Source organism: Ceratotherium simum, chromosome 19 (genome assembly GCF_057802395.1).
Source record: "Ceratotherium simum simum isolate JZ-2026a chromosome 19, ASM5780239v1, whole genome shotgun sequence".
In the NCBI taxonomy this organism is placed as follows: Eukaryota; Metazoa; Chordata; class Mammalia; order Perissodactyla; family Rhinocerotidae; genus Ceratotherium; species Ceratotherium simum.
In genome coordinates this window covers 21,043,626-21,064,163 of record NC_141918.1, presented here as the reverse complement: position 1 = coordinate 21,064,163, position 20,538 = coordinate 21,043,626, and the positions used below count along the sequence as shown (strand labels likewise).

The window sequence follows — 20,538 nt, the reverse complement described above, 5'->3', positions numbered from 1 at the left end:
AAGCAAATAAAGTAACCTTTATTTTCTAAAATTTGTATCATCTTTCCCATTGATAAAGGGTTGGGCAAACCCTGGTTTATATTATAGTAAGATTTAAGAAGATCACCTTATAAAAGTTACACTTTTAAAACCACATCATTATGTCTGTTCTGACTTTTGAGACCTTTTCGGAATATGATTAAGATTGTTTTGACTATGCTCTTTTTTTCAACCGGTGATAATCATTCCCTCTGAAATTTGGTTTTTAAAAATTCGTGTTGTTAGCATGACCCAGCTTATGGATAATTAACAATTTCTTCATAAGGAAATGTGAGCTTCTGTGAATGACAAATTATAATTCCTCATTCCCTGGACTCTCAACCTCTTCCATTCTATTTGATTTCACCAATTTGACAACATTCAGTTTTTAGAATTATGTCTTTGCCAAAATGTAAAGTACAATCAAATGTTTATATATTTCTGTGAAATTTAACAACAAAAAAATTGACTCCTCTTATCAGGGATCAATATATGTAAAAATAAAAGTAAATAGAGTTCCAACTGAATTCACAGGTTAATATGTCTAATCCATAGAAAGCAAATAAATAATTAATTAATTATGTCATTTAATAAAGATTCATGGGTAGGTTGTGGGGGAAGTGTTGTTTTTCCAAACATCTCTATAAATTGGACTGGTTTTTATTTTCTGTATATCCATCAAGTACTTAAAATAAAAATTAATTTATCTAGCAGAAGAAATAAAGAATGTGTTCAAGGGTTCTTAAACTAGGTTTTGCCTTTCATAGACTTTTTAATTAGGCATACTTGAAAAGATAGGTAATTTGAAGATCAGAAGACTGAATTTTTAAAAGCAGGGGAATGTAGTCTTAAACATAAAAGAATCATACACTAAAGTACTGTTCTTTTCTGAAACAACAGCAAAAACTTACAAAATAAAAAGCATCTCAAGACTTTGTATATTTCTGTTTTGCTGATCTTATATATGAAAAGTATTGATTTAATTGGTATTTTCAGTTGAGCATCTTTTTTTTTAACTTTTCTTATTAGAGATATTATTTGTTGGGTATTATACGTTACAAATATTTTCATCCATTTATCTTTTATTTTTTAGCAATTAAACTGACTTCCTAGGTAGATGGTTTAAGATTTTTATAGTTATTTTGTTAATTTTTCTCTTTGTATCATCTCTATGCTGTTGTTAAAAACATACTTGTTTTTTACATTTATCTTTTTATTTCATCTTTTTTTAAAAAATATGCTATGAAGTGGGAAATCTAACTTTAGTTTCTTGCAAATAAATAAGTTAATAATCCTGTCTTTTATTGAATGACCTATGCTTTCCCCACTGATCTGAGATATCACATTTATCCATTTCTCTCTTCCCTAATTTTACTGTTTATTTATTATCTATTCTTGAGCCAATACTCTTTCATTAGTGTAGCATTTTATTTGTTTGCATATTTGATAAAGCAAGTCCCCTCTCCTTTATTCTTCCTAAGTGTCTTAATAGAACACGTGTAACATTGTATTTGTTTTTATAGTGATACTAAATGTTGACTAGAAGAAGGTCATTGATAACACTATAGCACAGTACTTAAGAGCTTTGGCTTTTGAATTAGATAGAATTAGGTTTGAATCCTAATGTATGAATCGAGAGATAAATTTCTTCTTCACTTTTAACTTCAATCTCTTAATGGGCATGACAACAGTATCTAATGATAGTCTAAAGTTCTCCTGTTAAAATATTTTATAGGAGTTCCTGAGTACTCACATTTAAAAACGTATTTGCTAGCTAAAGTCTAAAACGGAATCATGAAAATAAGTCATTTTAAAAAATTCTTTCACTGCCTTGCAGCTGTAGTAGAATCAGAGGTTGGTTGGAAGGGATCTTTACAAGTCTATTCAGTAGCGCCAGGGTGGGGTCAGTCTTAAACCATCAGATGAAAATATATCCTGCTTTCAAAGATCTCCAGGGAAAGAATACTCTAATGAACAAGACAAAGATTTTCTCTGAGCTTTTGAATAGTGGTAGCTTAATTGGTTCTTTATCCTTGTGCTGATGGAGAAGTGTTGTGACATGCTATAAAAGACCTAGTAAAGTATTATGAATTCTCAGTCACAGTTGATCATATCATTCACAGCTTTTTCCACCGTCATGGCATTTATTACATCTCCACTTAGATATCCATTGGCTGGTGCTGGAAATTCTTCACATGCTTGGTGAAAAATTGAGTAAGTTTATGGATTTCTGATTTATGTCTTTTTTTAATCTTTTATAATTTTTTAAAATTACACAATAAGTGCTGATCTTTTTTTAAGCAAATAGTGACCAAAGTAAGAAGTCTTATTCCTCTTTTCCAGGGTTAACTACTGGAAACAGCTTAGTCCATTTATCTTTCCATACTTATTTGCTATCTATGAGTATACATATATAGAAACTCATAAGTAGGATTTCTGTTTTTGTTTCTAACCACAAATGGTATCATCATATTATCCTGTGTAGTGTTACATTTAACAGTTTTTGAGAGATCTGTTCATGTTAGTACATATAGTTCTACTTTATTCATTTAAAGGCTGTATGTTATGGATCTATCATAATTTATTTAGCCAAGTCTATTTTTTAATATTTCAGTTATTTCTGTTTTTTGAATATTACAAATACTATTTCACTGAACATCCTTATGTATATGTACATCTTTGAATACTCGTACAAGTTATTCTGTAGAATAGATTCTTAGAATTGGAGTGTCACATTGCAGTTTTAATCTTGTATACATTGCTCTGTTGCTGTACAGTAAGTTTCCCCAATTTATATACGCTATCTGTGAGTGTGCCTTTGCCTCAAACTCTTGCCAGGAGTGGATATTATCAGTTATTTCGCAGCACAAAATAATTGTACGTGGTTAGTTTATCAGTATTTGTTAAAAGAATAATGTCTTAAAAGGCTTTATTGGTTAGAAATATTGTTGAAGGTTTTCTAGTGTTTCTCCTTTTATTTTTTTCTCTTAAATAATGTTGCAATGTTGCTTTACAAAGATGACCACTTAAGAAAAGAGATATTGCAATTACATGGAAGGCTTGAAAACTTCTTTTAGGTAATATTTATCACTGCTCATGTAAGAAAGGAATTGTCCTCAAATTTTACTTTTATTTGCAAAAAAATTTGCTTTTAACTATATATGTTGCAGTTTTGTTATAAGTTAATCTAAAGGTGTACAGTCACTTTTCCTCCTGAATTAGTAAAACCTAATGTAGTTTTAAATAGAATTTATTTTATTACATTTTTAGAACAAGTTGTATATGGTCATCAGTTTATGAATCTGGCAGGTGACAACTTAACCAATGTCAGCCTATTTGAAGAACATTGTGAAAATCTCCTTTGTGATTTAATAAGCCTGTCACTCAACAGGTATGATAAGGTAATGCTTTAAGAGTTTATTTATATTTTTGCTACTTAATGGCAGTAGTCAGTCCTTAATGCATGTGGTTTAATCTATAAGAATTTAATCTAAAGTGGTTTACTTGTTAATTCTCCTATTTTATATTTATTATTATCTTAGAGTTAAATATGTAAAGAATTTGCTTTAAACATTTAAAACAGGCTGGAATTAGTGTTTTACAGCTTTTTTTTTTAAATAGCCTTTTCCATCTTGTTAAAAATAAATAACTAAAAACAGGATGTTTATGATAATGACTGGAAATTTAACTTGTGTTCAAATAGGAGAGGCCAGCTCTTTAATAATCTACTGTATTGTTGTTACATAATAAAATAAATGAGTACTTAACTAAAATTAGTTGACAAATTTAAAGGGAGGTTTCGTTTGCTTGTTTTCATAAAAGCTGTAGAATCATGAGGGAAATTATATGTTTTTACTAAATTCTGTTTATCATAGAGTGTTTAATGCAGACAGTGATTTAAAGGTGCTGTAGTACACGTTCATTTTCATGCAATGGAAATTTGTAGATTAGTATCGCTAATTTCAGATTATAAACATAATAAACCTCATGGGAAATTGGGATTTATAATTTTTAAAAATTTAGATTGTGTTTTATGTATTGGTTATCAATATCTTTTAAATCTAGTCAGTATATTTACAATTAATGTAATTAGTGGGTTAACCAGATATGATGTAGTAATATCTTAACAGTTATCTTTTACTGTGTATTATGTTAGAAATGTTTATGTAATATAAGTAAAATAATGAATACATTATGAATTTCAGAAGTCTAGCTATACCTACAAATACAGTACATATTCTCTGGATTAAGGCCATTAACTATATTTGTTACAAAAATGCTTAACCTAAAATTGCTTAACCTTATAAATCTGTAATAATTGTATTTATTCTGACATAAAAATTTTTAGTCTGCTTTACAATGAATCAAAAATTTTTTTCTAATCTTTTTATTAGAAATCTTTTCATTGTAGCTGATGGATTAGATCTAAGTTAGGAAACCATGGCCCTGAGGCCAAGTCTAGCACACTGCCTGTTTATGTAAATAAAATTTTACTGGAATACCGCCCTCTCCTTTTTTTTCCTATTGTCTGTGGCTGATATTGCACAACACTGGCAGAGCGGAGTAGTTGTAACAAAGACTGTATTGCCAATAAGACCTCAAATATTTACTATTTAGCCCTTTACAGAAAAAGTTTGCTGACCATTGGACTAGATGATTAAAGCAGAGGTTTTTTTAAAAGTTGAAAATAAAATTCATTCTGTACTTTTGGTTTTAAAATGGGAATTTATTTTAAAAGTTAATGAAATGGCACATTTTTTATAAACAATTTTATTAATTGAGCATACATTTTAAGTGATCTAAATCATGCTTTTAAAACATTTGGGGGAAATATGTGGCATGTAAAATTTTGCTCTCTTATAAGTAACTCATTTTGGTTCCTTTCTACAGGTTAGGCCTTCTGAAGCATTAGTGAGTCACCATTGCCCATGTCCATGCATTAAAGAATTATGGGTTTTACTCATTCATCTTCTAGACCACAGAAATAAATGGTCTCTCTCAGAAGTAAGTTGTAAAATGGATGTATAGTTATTGTTACTAACTCTTATATTGAATTTATGCACTGGTTTTGGCCAGGAAAAATCTTACAGAGTTTTTCTTCATAATAAGACAACCACCACCACCAAACAGAGCATTAACTGAGAACTAAATACCTACTATATTTTTAACCCTAAATTGGTAATATGAAACATCTAGGAGAAGTATAAGATTTGGCTCTCTTATTTTCTCAAGTTCTTTTTTTTGTTCTCTCAAGAATCTTTTAGGCTAAAATATTTAATACCTTCTAGTAATCCAGAAAACATTTTAGTCAGGAAATGTGGCAGATTTAGATTTGGTGAGAAAGAAAACATAGGTTTCTATTAATCAGTTGTACAGTGTCTTATTTCAAGAAGGTAGGAAGAAAAACACAAAAAGGAAGATGGAAAATTTTAATTCACCTCATTTTGAGCCAAGTCTTTAGAATGGGGCTTTATTTTATTTCAAGTGTTGTGAATTAGTAGAAAAAGAGAAATATCCATAAGCAGAAGTAAGTACAAACAATTCATTGTGAAATGATACTTAAAATGTTTTATGTTATATGAAAAAGTACTTTGATTTTTCATGGGTTTTTGAAATTCCCAATTTTCCACAATTTGGGATTTGGGTGCTCCTAATTTTAATAACAACTCTTTATTTTTGCAAGTTTATAGTACTATATTTATTTTGAGTTATTATTTTAGCAATAAATTTACTAAGTATAAATTTAATGTATTTTTACTAATTTTTAAGTAAGAAAATTTTTTTTCCTGGCATTTTGGTTTGTCAGTAGAGTTTAGCTTTCTACAGTGAGATTTAAATATTACAAAGTCTCAGCAATTTTTTCCCTGATTATTTGCCAGGATGTTTTGTTTTATTGACATGGTAAACATCAATTTTTCCATATTCTGCAAAGCTTATCTTTATTATTTAAGAATTTTATATTTCTTTAGAATTGTTCTTATTTTATAAATTTCACATGTGAAAGTATAAACCACATATAGTTAATGTAGGCATGTTCATATTTTTTGCTGTTAGTCTTTTTCTAGATTTTAAGCAGAAAAGTAGGCATAATTTAAAATATTATATTGTAGAAATTTGCATAGCAATGTGTATTGTTTAACCTAAATGATCTGTATGCTCTTCGTTTTATGTAGTAACCAGACTTATTTGTCTTAAAATAATGAAATCTGAGGTCATTTCATTTTTTAAAATACAGCTCAACCTATTCACAGATTTTGAAGGCTATTTTATTTTAAAAGTCAGATTAAAATTTTCCATTCCTGACAGATAGTTTGACCTTCCTACTAAAAAAATAATCTAATCTAATCATGCTGGGTATCATATGATAAGAATTTTAAATGTGTCAGTGAGCTTGTAGAAAGTAAAAAGTACTGAGGCCAGATACTAAATGTGGGTGGAAACTCAGGTCAGCTGAACCTTGAAGCTGCCTCGTAACCTTAGAGGCAATTGCTGAGTAGTGTAAAGTTGAGCATTAGCTTTTATACAGTATAAGGTACAAGAAAAGAAGACAAAGCTCAGAGTCAAACCAAATTGGTAGCCTCCTAATATACCAACTACCCATAAATCTGGGCCCCCAAAAGGATGAACTAGAAATTCACCTAAATTTATAATGAAAATTGCCTGTGTTTAACTGTGGTGCTTTGCAGTTTAAAATTGCTTCAGTGTATTTGTTATTGCAAGCCAGCCCTCATGCAGATTTACAGCCTGAGTTCATGTTGCCTAGATTGTACTAAAAATTTCAAGCCAGTGACTTCTAAGTAGCCACAGACAATGGCTGCATGGATACCTAAACCCACATCTTCCCTCGTAACCTCCCCCAAAGTGTAGAACAGCAAGAACAAATAAAACGACACAAAAAACATGTTGGTAGCATAACTGCAAGACAGGAATGTTCAAAGCTGTACATTAAAAGTGAAAACCACCAAAGCTCTACAAAACTTTCTAGCAAGCAAGGGTAGTGTAAGAAAAACTGCTCAGAGGAGAGAAGGAGAGAGCTAGCAGTAGTCATAAAATTGGTCTAAAACCATTGCCAGAATATGAAAATACTGAAAAAGTTCTCTTGTAGATCAGAGAATTGACTATAGGATAGGAACATAAAAGGGTGTGCATGACATGAAGAGGCAGTCTTTGAAGGTAGAACTTCTGTAGAATAAAAAGGCAAAAAGGGAGTGGTCTCCCTTGGTGATTGGGTGGTGGAGGGGATGGGAAGTAAAAGCAGAAAATATGGGATCTTGTAAAACAAAAGAAAAAAAAAATCAGAGGACTCACACCCACTCTTTCACTACCACTACCACCAAGAAAAAAGGAAATCCAGTAAAGAAATGAGACTTTGGTAAACTGACAAAAGAGGGCTCCACTGAACTAGGAATCTTTTAAAGTAGTCCAAATTACAAAATGAAAAGAAGGAAACTAAACAAGTCTTTATCAAGTTACTACAAAAAAATAGAATTGATTTACTTTAGCTGATGATACCCTCTCCCCCAGAAACAACTAAAGCAGAAGAAAATTGTAAGACAACACTCCAGACTGAATTAAATAACCAAGCGTTTAGAGGTGTAGAAAAACATCTTGAATAAGATAGTCAGATGTTAAAACATATAGACCAAAAGCCAGGAGTAAATGAAAAGAGTAAATTGAATGCCGGGGAGGAATAGAAGAAAAAGTCATTTTAGAGTTGACTAAATTACGAGGTGCCCGAGGAGAACAGACTCAAATGGAAATTTAAGAAGAATCACGGAAGAAAGGCAGAAAAACAACCAAGGGAAAAAAATGAGATAAAGGCAGGAATATAAAGGGTTACAGAGAAAATGGTTGAGACGGAAGATAGGCAAAGAAGAAATAACCATATGTCTAAGTGGAGTCCCTAAAGAAGAAAACAGAACAATGGGATATAGCTAACATTCAAAACTATTATCCAAGAAAACATTCCTGAAATAAAAGAAGACCTAAATCTACATATTGAAAGTGTCTACTGGATAACTGGAAAGATGAACTCCGAATAATTCATCCTGAGATGTATCCTACTAAAACTGACTTCAAACATATAGAAAATGTCTTCAAGTCCTCTAGCAAATCTTCAAATCCTCTAGGCAAAAAGACCAAATAACTTACAGAAGCAAAATAATTTGACCTGTACTAGACTTCTCAAAAACAACGTGAAAACAAGGCAACAACAGAGCATTTAAAAAGACTCAAAAAGTCTTCCTCCTTGTGAGGACACAGCCAGAAGTCTGCGATCTGGAGGAGGGCCCTCACCTGAGCATCCTGGCACCCTGATCTCGGACTTCCAGCCTCCAGAACTGAATGAATTAACAACATGGCACAACAGAACAAGCCCTCAGCTTAGAGAAAAGCGACTTAGGTCCCACCTTTTACTCTATGGAGATTATATGCACTCTAACTATGAAATACTCCCTTGTTAGAAAGCTCAAGACTGAGGAAAAGTGGCCAAACCAAAAGGAAACACCAAAAATTCCTTCTAAAACCTCAGAGAAGCAAGTTAAAAATTACTCTTTGCCCTGAGTATCTGACGTGCAATGGCTTTGGTGACAAAGATGGATGTGGGTAAGCTGAGAAAGAAAAACAGAAAAGCAACTGAAAGTTTCAGGAGGAATAAGAAAGCTTCTCTGTTTCATCCACGTGAGAGTTAATGATATCACAGATGTGAACATTAACCATATGCTGACAGTAGGCTAAGCCCCATAGGGGCTGTCCAGATTGCTAAAAGCAGAGATTTTTTTTTTCTTTCTTGTACAAGGATTTTAAGCTAGTAGAGAGGGAAAAAATGAAATAAATATTCAACCCAAAAGAAGGCAAGAAGGAGGTATTGGTGGAAAAAATAGATGTACAAATAGAAATTCAGAATAAGATAGTGTATTTAAAACTAAATATATGAGTCATTACATTAATTGCAAAATGGGCTACTAGATGCTTGTTTAAAAGATACACTGTCGGGGCCGGCCCGGTGGCACAAGCAGTTGGGTACACGCACTCTGCTTTGGCAGCCTGGGGTTCGCCGGTAAGATCCCGGGTGCGCACTGACGCACCAGTTGTCAGGCCATGCCGTGGCGGCGTCCCATATCAAGTAGAGGAAGATGGGCACAGATGTTAGCTCAGGGCCAATCTTCCTCCGCAAAAAGAGGAGGATCAGCATCAGATGTTAGCTCAGGGCTGATCTTCCTCCCTCTCAAAAAAAATAAATACATAAATAAAAGGTACGTTGTCAGAACAGACTGTAAGCTGTTTAGAAGAGATATCTTAAAGCATAAAAACAGAAAAGTTCAGAATTGATAGAAAAAGATATAAGAAAGGTAATGTATTAAATTAATATTGGAGAAAATTAGACTTTAAAACCAGCAAAAGCATTACATCATTTCATGTTGATAAAAGGTTCACTTTACTGGGAAGATAAAACCAATTTAAATTTTTATGTGGCTAATAACATGGTATTAAACATAGAAAATAAAAATTGCCGGAACTACAAGAAATACATATAAGCTTAGAAATATTGAAATATGTTTTTAAATAACCGATAGGTGAAAGAAGATACAATGGAAGTTTTAAACTATTTTGCAGTAAATAACTAACATACTACTAGTTAAAGCTTTGGGACTGTAGCTAAAGATATGATTTGAGGGAAATTTATAACTAAATACAATTGTTACAAGAAAAAAATGTTGAAAATTATTAATAAGCTCACAATTCATTGCAAGTAGTTAGGAAAAAATTCCTACATGATAAACCCAAAGAAAGTAAAAGGTAACAAATAAAACGAACAAATTTATGAAATAGAAAACAACAAAGATGATCAAATTAATGAAAAAGATAAAAACAGTTGAAAGTTGGTTCTTCAAAAAGATTACTAAAATTGGCTAATCTTTCCTGAGATGATTACACAGTCAATACTAGAAATAAAAAAAGAAACATGACTTCAGATTTTGCAGATATTAAAAAAAAAGTTGAATTATTGTTGACAGTTTTATGCCTAATAACTTCAATATTTATATTTATATGAAATGGACAATACCTAGAAAAAAATCTTACTAAAATTTATCAAATGTTCAACAGTAAATTAGGTAAATGGTTTATCACATAGTCATATATTGGAATACTCTGATGAACTATGGCTGTACTCATTAATATGGGTGAATTGCGGAAACATAGTGTTGAGGAAAAGAAGCAAGTTACCAAAGAATAGAAACAAGTCACTTAAGAATACAAACATGCCTTAAAAAAAAAAAGCAGATGAAGCCGAACAGTATGTGATTTAGGCTTATAGTATAGACCCTATGTGACAAAACTGACAAAAACAAGGGAATAATTTGTTATGTAAGTCAGAATAATGGTTACCCCTGTATGCGAGAAGAAAATGTGATTGTGGGAACATGTAGGATCTTTCTGAAGTACTAGTCATGTTTTAATTCTTAACTGAGGTATTTTTATTAAGTTTTGTTTGTGCTTTTTTTTTTTTATTTTCCCCCCAAAGCCCCAGTAGATAGTTGTATGTCATAGCTGCACATCCCTCTAGTTGCTATATGTGGGATGCGGCCTCAGCATGGCAGGGAGAAGTGGTGTGTCGGTGCGCACCCAGGATCCCAACCCGGGCTGCCAGCAGTGGAGCGCGTGCACTTAACCACTAAGCCACGGGGCTGGCCCTTGTTTATGTGTTTTGTATTCTCTTTTGTGTGTATATTTATTTCATTATAAAAATGGAGGGAAAAGTCCAAATCAAATGTTATTGGATCATGTCTTAATTTTTTAATTGAATCATATTACCTCTCTGTTTCTATAGTCATTTTGGAACTGGTTGAATAAACTACTTAAAAGATTCTTTGAAAAATCAAGTGACCAAAGAAGACCTTCTGTACCTATAATCCAGCCCAGGGATCCATTAGGTTTTAGTTGGTGGATTATTACTCATGTAGCATCGTTTTACCAGTTTGATCGCCATGGAGCACCAGATGAAATGGTAAAATTTTATTTTTTTAAATTTTCTTTTATTATCAATTAATATGTATTTTTTGTAGACAGATTAGAAACTAAGTGAGCAGAAACAACAGCAAAAACCAGATCATAATCTTAAATTCAGCTTCTGAATCTAGAAGCTGTAGGCCTTTCTGTAAATATCTTGAAAAATGATAATTTTTATGTTTTTATTGCTTGTTTAAGGAAAAGCAACTTGTAGAAGACTCGGGAACTAGTCCTGGCTCTCTACTAAGTAGTTGTGTTACCTTCAGTAAATTACGTAAACCTTTGTGGGTCTCTGTTCCTCACCCAGAAATCATGGGATTGGATTGTTCGGAAGATTCCTTCTAGTTCTAAAATGTGTAAGATTGCCAAAGGGAAAGCATATTTCTCCAGAAATGAATTAGTAGTTCTTGTGAATAATTTGATAAAATTATTTCCTCAGAATAACACTTTTTTAGAGAAGCTTTTTGCAAAGATATTTTAATCTATTAAACAACCGTGAAGTTTACTTCAAATAGAACAACAGAGATTTTAACTAATATATTAATTTCTAGTTAGAAACGTTTTTATAGTGTTATTTAAAAAGGCCTATGAATAAAACTAGCTAGTAGATGTATTTATTCGAAGCCCTACTTATATATAATTTCTTCCATGTTCAGAAATGAATGGTATAGTATCAGCCAATTAGTTCCATAAAATAAACATCTAGAATCTTGAGGCCAATTTCAAAATTGGTCTTTTTTTCTGGGAGTAGTTACCAAACCCAGTTCATCATCAGACCTACCTGGGAGTTTTTTAAAATTCAGATTTCTAGGTCTCAGCTCTGGAGATCTTGGTTTATTAATCTGTTTAGAGTTTGGGCATCTTTATTTTTAAGAAGTTCCTTGGTTCTCATCCTCTGTCAGGTATGGGAACTATTGCTTTATGGAACACGTTCCTTGATGGACTTGACAGATTTTCCTCTTTGGAATATTGGACAGAGATGGCTCAGAAATCATCTGTGAAATCTCAGGGTCAGTTAGTACTGACCTAGAGTGATATGGAAAGGGTCTCAAGAGGTCCTCTAAATGATCCCTCTATTAATAAAAAGCCCTTTAGGAGATCTGAAGGTAAATAATAAGTCAGAAAATGCTCTGAGAAGTTCACACACAGCTCAGTATCAATGTATTTAAGTATTCTACCAGTTTATTCAGAGAGGTCAAGAGAATGAGGGTCTCACAGAAAAGGAATGTATGTCCTTTGTTGCTGTCCATGAGTCCTTACCATGCTGATACATAGCAAATACTCAATAAATGTTAGCAGTTGCCATTATTATTACAGTAGCTGTTTTATTGAATATTTTTGTGGAGTTAATATGGTAATATTTCACATTTTTTGATTATTAGAATACTAGAACAACATTAAAAAAAATTTACATATAATTCTAAAGTTTTTACATAAACATTTTTATTTCTCTTCCCTTCCAACCTTAATTCCTCAAAGTACCTATTTCTTATTTTAATCATTATAAATAAATATGGTAATTAGTTAAGCACTTTTGAGTTCTTGTTGAGTGGCTATCATAATAATAGGTCTGATAATAGGATACACATGAAACACACTGTACTGCCTCTTGCTTTAGGGAGCATGCTTTCAGGTTATTAATGCTTGCTGGAACTGCATTAACTCTTATTTGAGTGAGTGGTATATTTCTCTAGTGGTTGATATTGACCCCCAGATACTCCTAGTGTGGTAGGTAATCTAACCACATTAATATATATCATTACTATTACTGTTGTAATGTTGAATTGTCCTGGTACAACCACCCACAGTTGCATTGCTGAAATCACTCTTCTGTTTCATACAGAGAACTCCATAGGATATTATTGCTTTTATTAGCTCCAAGTCAAGGTCGTGAATGAATTGTCTGTCTTTAAAATAGCTTAACCTACGTCTTTTAATATTTGTTATCAGTTCCTATGTGATTTTCTTTTGACAAAATACATTTTAAAAAATCTTGATTCTTTACATTATGTAAAAAATTATAAGAGGAAGGAGAGCCACTATATTTGAAAAAGAACCTTTCATATGATAAAAATAATAAAGATGTATAATATATATGTGTATTCATGTTTGTAAAGTAGACTTTACCTTTAGTCACAAGTCCTCAAAAAGTTCCAGATATTTCTGGACTTCTTAATGGCTTTTAAAGAAAAAGTCAAGCTCTCCAGTTAATAATAGTTTTCATTAGAGGTGATACCTCCAGCATATTGCATTTTCAAACTGTTTAATATCTCAGAGGGACTATTCAGTTTTTATCTCAGTGAAGTGTTATAAAGTAGGTGAGAGGGTAATATATCCATTTTACAGGTAAAGAAACTGAGGTACACAGTGGTTAAATGTCACCCTATTTTTATCTCTTTGGTAAACTTTGATATTAGTGTCCTCCTAAGATTGCCTCTTCTGAACACTTCTTTCATAGGGTAACCATGTGGACCAGTTTGCTAGGGACAGTCCCAGTTTATGCCTATTACTACCTCACCCCATCTGGTTAGTTTTCCCTTTTACTTTTAAAAGTGTCTCAATTTGGTTATAAATCATATAATCATTCTAATCTGTGAACATAAAGGCATATTGACTCATCCTTTCAGAGAGATTATATAGGATGTTAATTTGGTCTGGGATATATTTAGATCAGAATTTTGAAAATTACCTGAATTCTTTTTTTCTCCTTGTGATGTATTAGCATAGCCAGCTACCCTATAGAAAATGGTTATGCATTAAGCATGCTTTATTCCACTAAAGAGTAATCTGGTGTGAGAGGATGATATGAGGTAATAATGGTTAATCATATGTTCTATAGCAGAGAAATACCTCTAGTCTTGTGATAACCGTAGAGATGTCTCAGTTTTTAAATGTGAAATTCTTTGTCCTAAAGGTTAATGTGATATCTTTACATTTTAAATAGGTTTCAGATATGGCTAATTTTTTTTTTTTATTTTAAAAGTTTCTATAAATTGGACTTTTGCTATATGTGGATTTAAATCACAAAACTTACCAATTGCTTAATAGAAGCCTATAAGAGAAATTTGGTATCTCACTTCTCATACTAGAGGCTTTAGATTTTCATATATTTCTGTGTAATGCTTTCTTTCAACCTAGATAAGAGTGTGTTATCCTCTCACAATCCCAGTCATCTATTTTAAAAGCAAATATAGTTTAAAGAGAGAAATTACTTTTGGACATCGCAGGGATCAGTTTAACAGTGCTTTCCCTGCCCAGAACATATTGCAATCAGTCAGGCCAGCTGATGCGTGTCTTCAAAACATCTGAAATGGTGACTAGATAAAAGGTGTGAAATGTAACCTTAAAATGAGAGTTGTACCAGCTTACCTAGTCTGCTAGAAGTGGAGGGTCAGGGATCTATTTTATATTTCTGGTGGAGATACCACCTAGGCTGAAGCTTAAGTGGATTCCTTAGTTTTGATGGTGGGAAAAGAAGTATAAAACAGAGTCCCAAATTGATGACTTCCTACCTGCTTTCTATTAGTAGAATTGTTACGTATAACTTAGTATGTAGAAAAAATGCTGTGGCTGCTCAAAGTTAACTTTTCCTCTAGAAGAAAAATCTGTATTCCTTTGATACATATTCTTTTACTCAGACTTGATCTGGGCATGATATAACTGCCATTCTTTCCTCTGACTTATGGTTTATTTTTGTTTTAGATTATAGCCACAATACTGATCCATAGAGTTGAAAATCTTTGGACAGGAATTACACTACTTCTCTATAACTCATGTGATTCAAATGCCTCGATAGAACACAACAATTGAAATATACTCATTAACACCATCAAATTATAAAGCTAAATACATCAACCCTGTCATGTTCCTGCATATTTGAAACTAGTGGTGACATTTTCTTAGTAAAGAATTGTATAAAAGCAGGTTGCTGGAACCTGAGGGAAGGCTTGTTAGAAAAAGAAACTCAGTTACTGATAACGTGGTGTAATGGAAGGAACACTGGCTTTGAAGCCAGACCAACTTGGATTTGAATCCATGCTCTGGCTTGTATATACATGACTTTTCTGAGATTTCATTGTGTTATCTGAAATGGGAAAGATTTTTTTGAAGAAATAATAATGTAAAGACCCCAAAACAATGTACATATAGTATTGTTAGAACAAAATGGTCTCCTTTTTGAGAGAGTTTTAGGGCCAACTTCAAAGTTTTAGGTCACAATCCTCAAAACTGCCCTCATTTCTGACACCAATTGCAAGCTCAGTGATTCCCAAAACTATGTAATTTACTTGGGCTCACAGAACTCACTGAAAGGTATTATTTTCATGGTTCTGGTTTATTACAGGGAAAGGATATAAGGTAAAATTAGCTAAGAGAAGAGTATGTAGTGCAGAGTCCAGGAGAAATACCAAGCGTGGCGCTTCTACTGTCCTCTTCCCATGGAGTTAAGACATGTTGGTCTCCTGGCATCAATGTGTGACAGTATGCAGGGAGTATTTCCAACCAGGGAAGCTTGCCTGAGCTGCAGTGTTCAGAGTTTTTGTTGGAGCTCCATTACACAGGCATAATGGATTGATTGCCCATGTGGTTGATCTCAGTCTCCAGATCAACTGATACAGGACCCAAAATCCCCAGCCTAAGTCACATCGTTGGTTTTCGAGTGTGGCCAGCCTCTACCCTCAATTACGTTGTTCCACTTCCAGTATGATCCTAGGCCCCCAGGCAAACAAAGATACTCTTATCAGGCCTAAGGTTCCAAGGGCCCAGAGATTACCTCCCAGAAGCTAACGGTAAAGGCCAGACCTTCTCTTTGGGCAAGGCCAAATTTTTTACTACACATTCTCTCCTGATACATGTTTTTCATTCACTTTATTTACATAATGTATTTTAAAAAGTTAATTCTTTAAATTATTTCAAAAAGTTAATTCTCAGTTAAAAATAACTGAGTCTATCAGTTGTCTCTTGCTGTGTAACAAAATTTGTCAGCTTAAAACAACAAACACATTTATTATCTCACACAATTCCTGAGGGTTAGGCATCCAATAGGAACTTAGCTGGGTGATTCTGGCTCAAGATTTCTCATGAGGTTGTAGTCAACCTGTCAGCCAGGGCTTCAATCTCCGAAGACTTGAGTCGGGCTGGATGATTCACTTCCAGTCTCTGTCATGTTGACAGGAGGCTTCAGTTACTCATCGAGTGGACCTCTTCTTAAGATGGAAGCTCCAGCGTCTTCTAACCTAATCTTGGAATGGCATACTACCATTCCTATTAGTACTGGTATTCTGTTGGTGAAAGACCAACCCAGGTACAGTGTGGGAGGGGGTTAAATAAGTGAATACTGGGAGGCCAGGGTCGTTGGAGGCCATCTTAAAGGCTGGCTACCACAGTCACTAAGCACCTTTCTTAAGGAAATATTTATTTATGATTTTATGTAGTTAGCATCTTACATGAACATTATCCAACCATTTAAAATCAAGAATATTGAACATGCTTTTAAATTTATTGGTCGTTTGGGTTCATCCCTATGAAGATTATAATAGGGATTGTAGGGTGTGATGTGGCTCTTTGCTTTCATTCTTTAAGGCCTCTGGTTTTGCTTTTTGAGATCTTAAAGGTTACCTTTTTTTTTTTTTTTTTGAGGAAGATTAGCACTGAGCTAACATCTGTTGCCAATCCTACTCTTTTTTGCTGAGGAAGATTGGCCCTGGGCTAACATCCGTGCACATCTTCCTCTACTTTATATGGGACACCACCACAGCAGGCTTGAGAAGTGGTGCATCCATGCGTGCCCAGGATCTGAACCTGCGAACCCTGGGCCGCCAAAACAGTGGAGCTTGCAAACTTATCTGCTGCACTCCTAGGCAGGCCCCCTTAAGGGTTACTTTTTGTGCCTTTTTTACCCCTGTCAGAAACTAGTTGTTACTTGCTTCCTCTTGGAAGCACTTTCTTTGCTTCTGGTTTTGACCAATATCCACACATCCAGACCTTTAAGAGCTGAGTATCAAGTGAACCAAGTATCTGTGAGAAGGTCCTCTAGGCTTTCCTGTTGGAAAAGTTGAATTGTTTACAGTGCGTAGCCTTTGTGAAATATTTTGGCTTTGTGAAAGTTCTTTTTGGCTTTCTTCCTGTCTTCCAGATAGTTGAGGTTGCCAGATAAGTGACCACTGGCTAAATGAAGTAGCACTGTGTAAAGTTTTTCTTTATTTTCTACATAATGATTTTAGTTACTTGTTTACTAGAGTAGACTGTCTTGAGGTTATTATGCATAAAATTAAGGAAAAAAATCTCTGATGAGTAAAGTACGAAATAAAGAACATTCAGGGTATAAAAACTCTAAAAAATACATAAAGGTTTTTTTCTTTTCTGTTAGATTATATCTGACAGCAAAAATTAAATATTTGTTAAAAAACATAATTTTATAGACATACCACTGTTTAATAAAACAACTGCTGATTAGGTTTATATTGGATTGGAATAGTTGTAAATTTTTTTCTATCAAGTCTGTCAATTAACTCTTTGCCAAAGTAATTTTAGACATTGAAGAAATTGTAATGATGTCTAATGATAGAGAAAATGTTTGTACTTCACATTTAACTTGCTATACCATAATTTTAATGGATAATAAAGAGCAATAATTTTGATGTAATAATATTTTCTCCTTTTCTAGAGACAAATGGAATCAAATTGGAACTTTGTAGAGGAACTGCTGAAAAAGTCCATCAATGTTCAGGTATGCATTTAGAGTGAGGCAATTTGTGGGCTTTGCTGAGTTTTTATGTTAACAGATTTTATTTTTAAGAACCACGCAAACTGTTAAAATTATTTAAATAACAAACAGTTTACTTTTTAAAAACATGAGATAGAATCATTATTCTTTGTTAATGAAGAGTCAATGTACAGTAGTTCCACGTAGTGACTATCCTTTGAAGATTTTTATTTTTAACACTGAGTTGCCAGTTAAAGGACAAAGATAATTATCCTAGTTGGTGACTTTGACAAAATGTATTCAAAATAAGTAGTAGATGCTTCAGAACTATAAGCCATTCCTTGCCTGTATGATATCAAGTCTAGGAGACATGATGAGGGAGATAGTGGCGTTGGAAATTCAGCTATATCCTCATCACAGCAGGAAGGTGACTTGCCTTGCTGAGCAATTTGTCTTACAGGCTTGAATCATACTCTAACTGATAAGGTCCTAGTTTCTGAGCCCTTATTTCATACCTTATCATTTTTCTTTCTGCAGAGCTGTTAATGTAGTGCTTCATGGCCCAGAGGTCAGATTTGACCTCCTTTTAAAATAGTTTTAAATGTGCTGTTCATCACATCTTTAAGCATATTGTATTGTAGTTCAGTAAAGTTTTGTAATATAAGTTATTTATGTAAGAGTATAAGGGAAAATTTTAGTAAAGAATATTTTTTAATTTGGGAAATAGATTACTTTTCTATTAAGAAATAAAGATTGTTACCAACTTGAACAGGAATGAAAAAGAAATATGGTAGTACAAGATTGTTTTATATGTGTGTGTGTATACACACACAAACACCCACACATATGCACATACGTTTATTTTATAGCCATGTCTTTGAAAATCATTTTAATCACTTGAAATTTTCTTTTTCCTGTTATCTACATTAACTCTGAATTTTCTTAGGTGAAACATTTAAGTACATTTAGTTATAATATGAATCTTCTAATTATGATCTAAGAATTCCAGGTTAGAAGGCCAAAGAGCTCTGCATATATAAATTGTATCAGAAACAAAAGAGCTATTATTCCAACAATTGTAAAAGTTTTTGTTTAATATTATTTTTTCTATATCATTTTAATTGGTATTCTCTTTTGTTCTTTTTGAGAACATATTGATTTAGTAACTCAAAAAGTTTCTTACATGTATTTTTTACTTCAAGAATGTAGGGAGTCACTGAAAGCGTTATATACATCAGCTTTTAATCCAATCTTAATGCCTTAATATAGCTTAAAAACCTCTTAGTTAAACTTCCTTTCAGCTCTAATAGTATATGAATTTATGGTTTTGTTCAGCTAGATGTTAAACTACTGAGTATTCCTTAGGAGGCTCTAAAGTTTCATATGCAGTAATACCCATCATGGTCGGGGACAAACAGGAGAGAGACTTTATCATCTCTTCCATAGAAAGTTTGCTTTTTTGACTAAGATATTGAAAACCCTCTTTAAATACTTTTAGTTGCTTGAAAATTAATATTTTTTTCCCTTTGGATTATGACTCCCTGTAATTTTTATTTTAAATGAAGGAAACACATTTTCTTGGAAAAAAACTTTTCTTAGTTGGAATGTCTTATGCGATAAAACTTATTCTGAGACTGCATAGTATACTTTTACAATATAACTAGTATTTAATGGGGATAGCTAAAGCTATTTTGAAGAAAAATAGATAATTCTTAGAAGTAGGTAAGGTGACCATCTGGATTTGCCTGGGTTGGGGCTTTCCTGGGATGTGGGACTTGCAGTGCTAAAACCAGGAGAGTCCAGCGCAAACTGGGACTGGTCAGTCACCCTAAGGAGGGATAGTACAGCAAGAAAAGAAGCTGCCTCTGTGAATTTAGGTCTAGCATAATGTCAAGTAATATCTTTCCTGTGAGAGGAGAGGTCATTATAATATATAGAAAGAAGTAGTCCATTCTGTGTGGTAATCTTTCAATTTTGTCATGCCTTGATTATATCACAAATTAGATTTTATAAGTAGTATAGGACTACTTGCTGGAGTTCTTGAAACCAATTTCTTGGGTGCAGTAGGTGGTCATAAAGAAGAAATAATTTGTTTGGATAGAGCTATTAGTTTGATTATATCTGTTTTCCCCGTTGAGGTAAATTAAAATCTGACCATGCTCATGTGCTTTGACTTGATCTCCAACAGTGAAAGATCCATTTGCAATATTTAAAAAAAACATATGTTCCATGTATAGAGCAGTCTTCAAATAAAATTGGCAGGCACTCCACTGTAGTTTTTTTTTTTTTTTAATTTTATTTATTTATTTTTCCCCCAAAGCCCCAGTGGATAGTTGTATGTCATAGCTGCACATCCTTCTAGTTGCTGTATGTGGGACACGGCCTCAGCATGGCCAGACAAGTGGTGCGTTGGTGCACGCCCGGGTCCGAACCCGGGCCGCCAGTAGTGGAGCGCGTGCACTTAACCGCTAAGCCACGGGGCCGGCCCAACCACTGTAGTTTTAATTAAACAAATAATGTTCCAAATCTTTTTCTAGCCAGATAGGATCTTCCAGAAACAGACATTGAGCGTTGTTAGTAAAGAGAGCATATATTGTTTAATTTTACTTATCTAGGTACAATTGAATAGTGAAGTATTTGCTTTAAAATCAGTTTTTTTGAGATAATTCTATTTAATATTTGTAAATGCTGACAGTAAACGTTTGTTCTACCTTTAAAACATTATTGGTTTAATATGAAAAGGGAGATTTTTAATTTATGCTACCTACTTTTTAAAGCTTCTTTATCTTCTGAGATCACAGAAACAA

The 20,538-nt window shown here is 33.2% G+C and overlaps 1 protein-coding gene across 2 annotated transcripts in view; it reads left to right on the top strand.

Moving 5' to 3' along the window:
• Positions 1 to 20,538, top strand: part of MMS22L (MMS22 like, DNA repair protein) — a 133,156-nt gene that overhangs the window by 16,454 nt on the left and 96,164 nt on the right. For both annotated transcript variants that reach the window (XM_004422141.3, XM_087443906.1), the window contains exons 7-11: positions 2,142 to 2,232; positions 3,289 to 3,419; positions 4,909 to 5,022; positions 10,850 to 11,026; positions 17,693 to 17,755. In XM_004422141.3, coding sequence (XP_004422198.1) covers positions 2,142 to 2,232; positions 3,289 to 3,419; positions 4,909 to 5,022; positions 10,850 to 11,026; positions 17,693 to 17,755 — 576 coding nt within the window. The remainder of the gene's footprint in view (positions 1 to 2,141; positions 2,233 to 3,288; positions 3,420 to 4,908; positions 5,023 to 10,849; positions 11,027 to 17,692; positions 17,756 to 20,538) is intronic.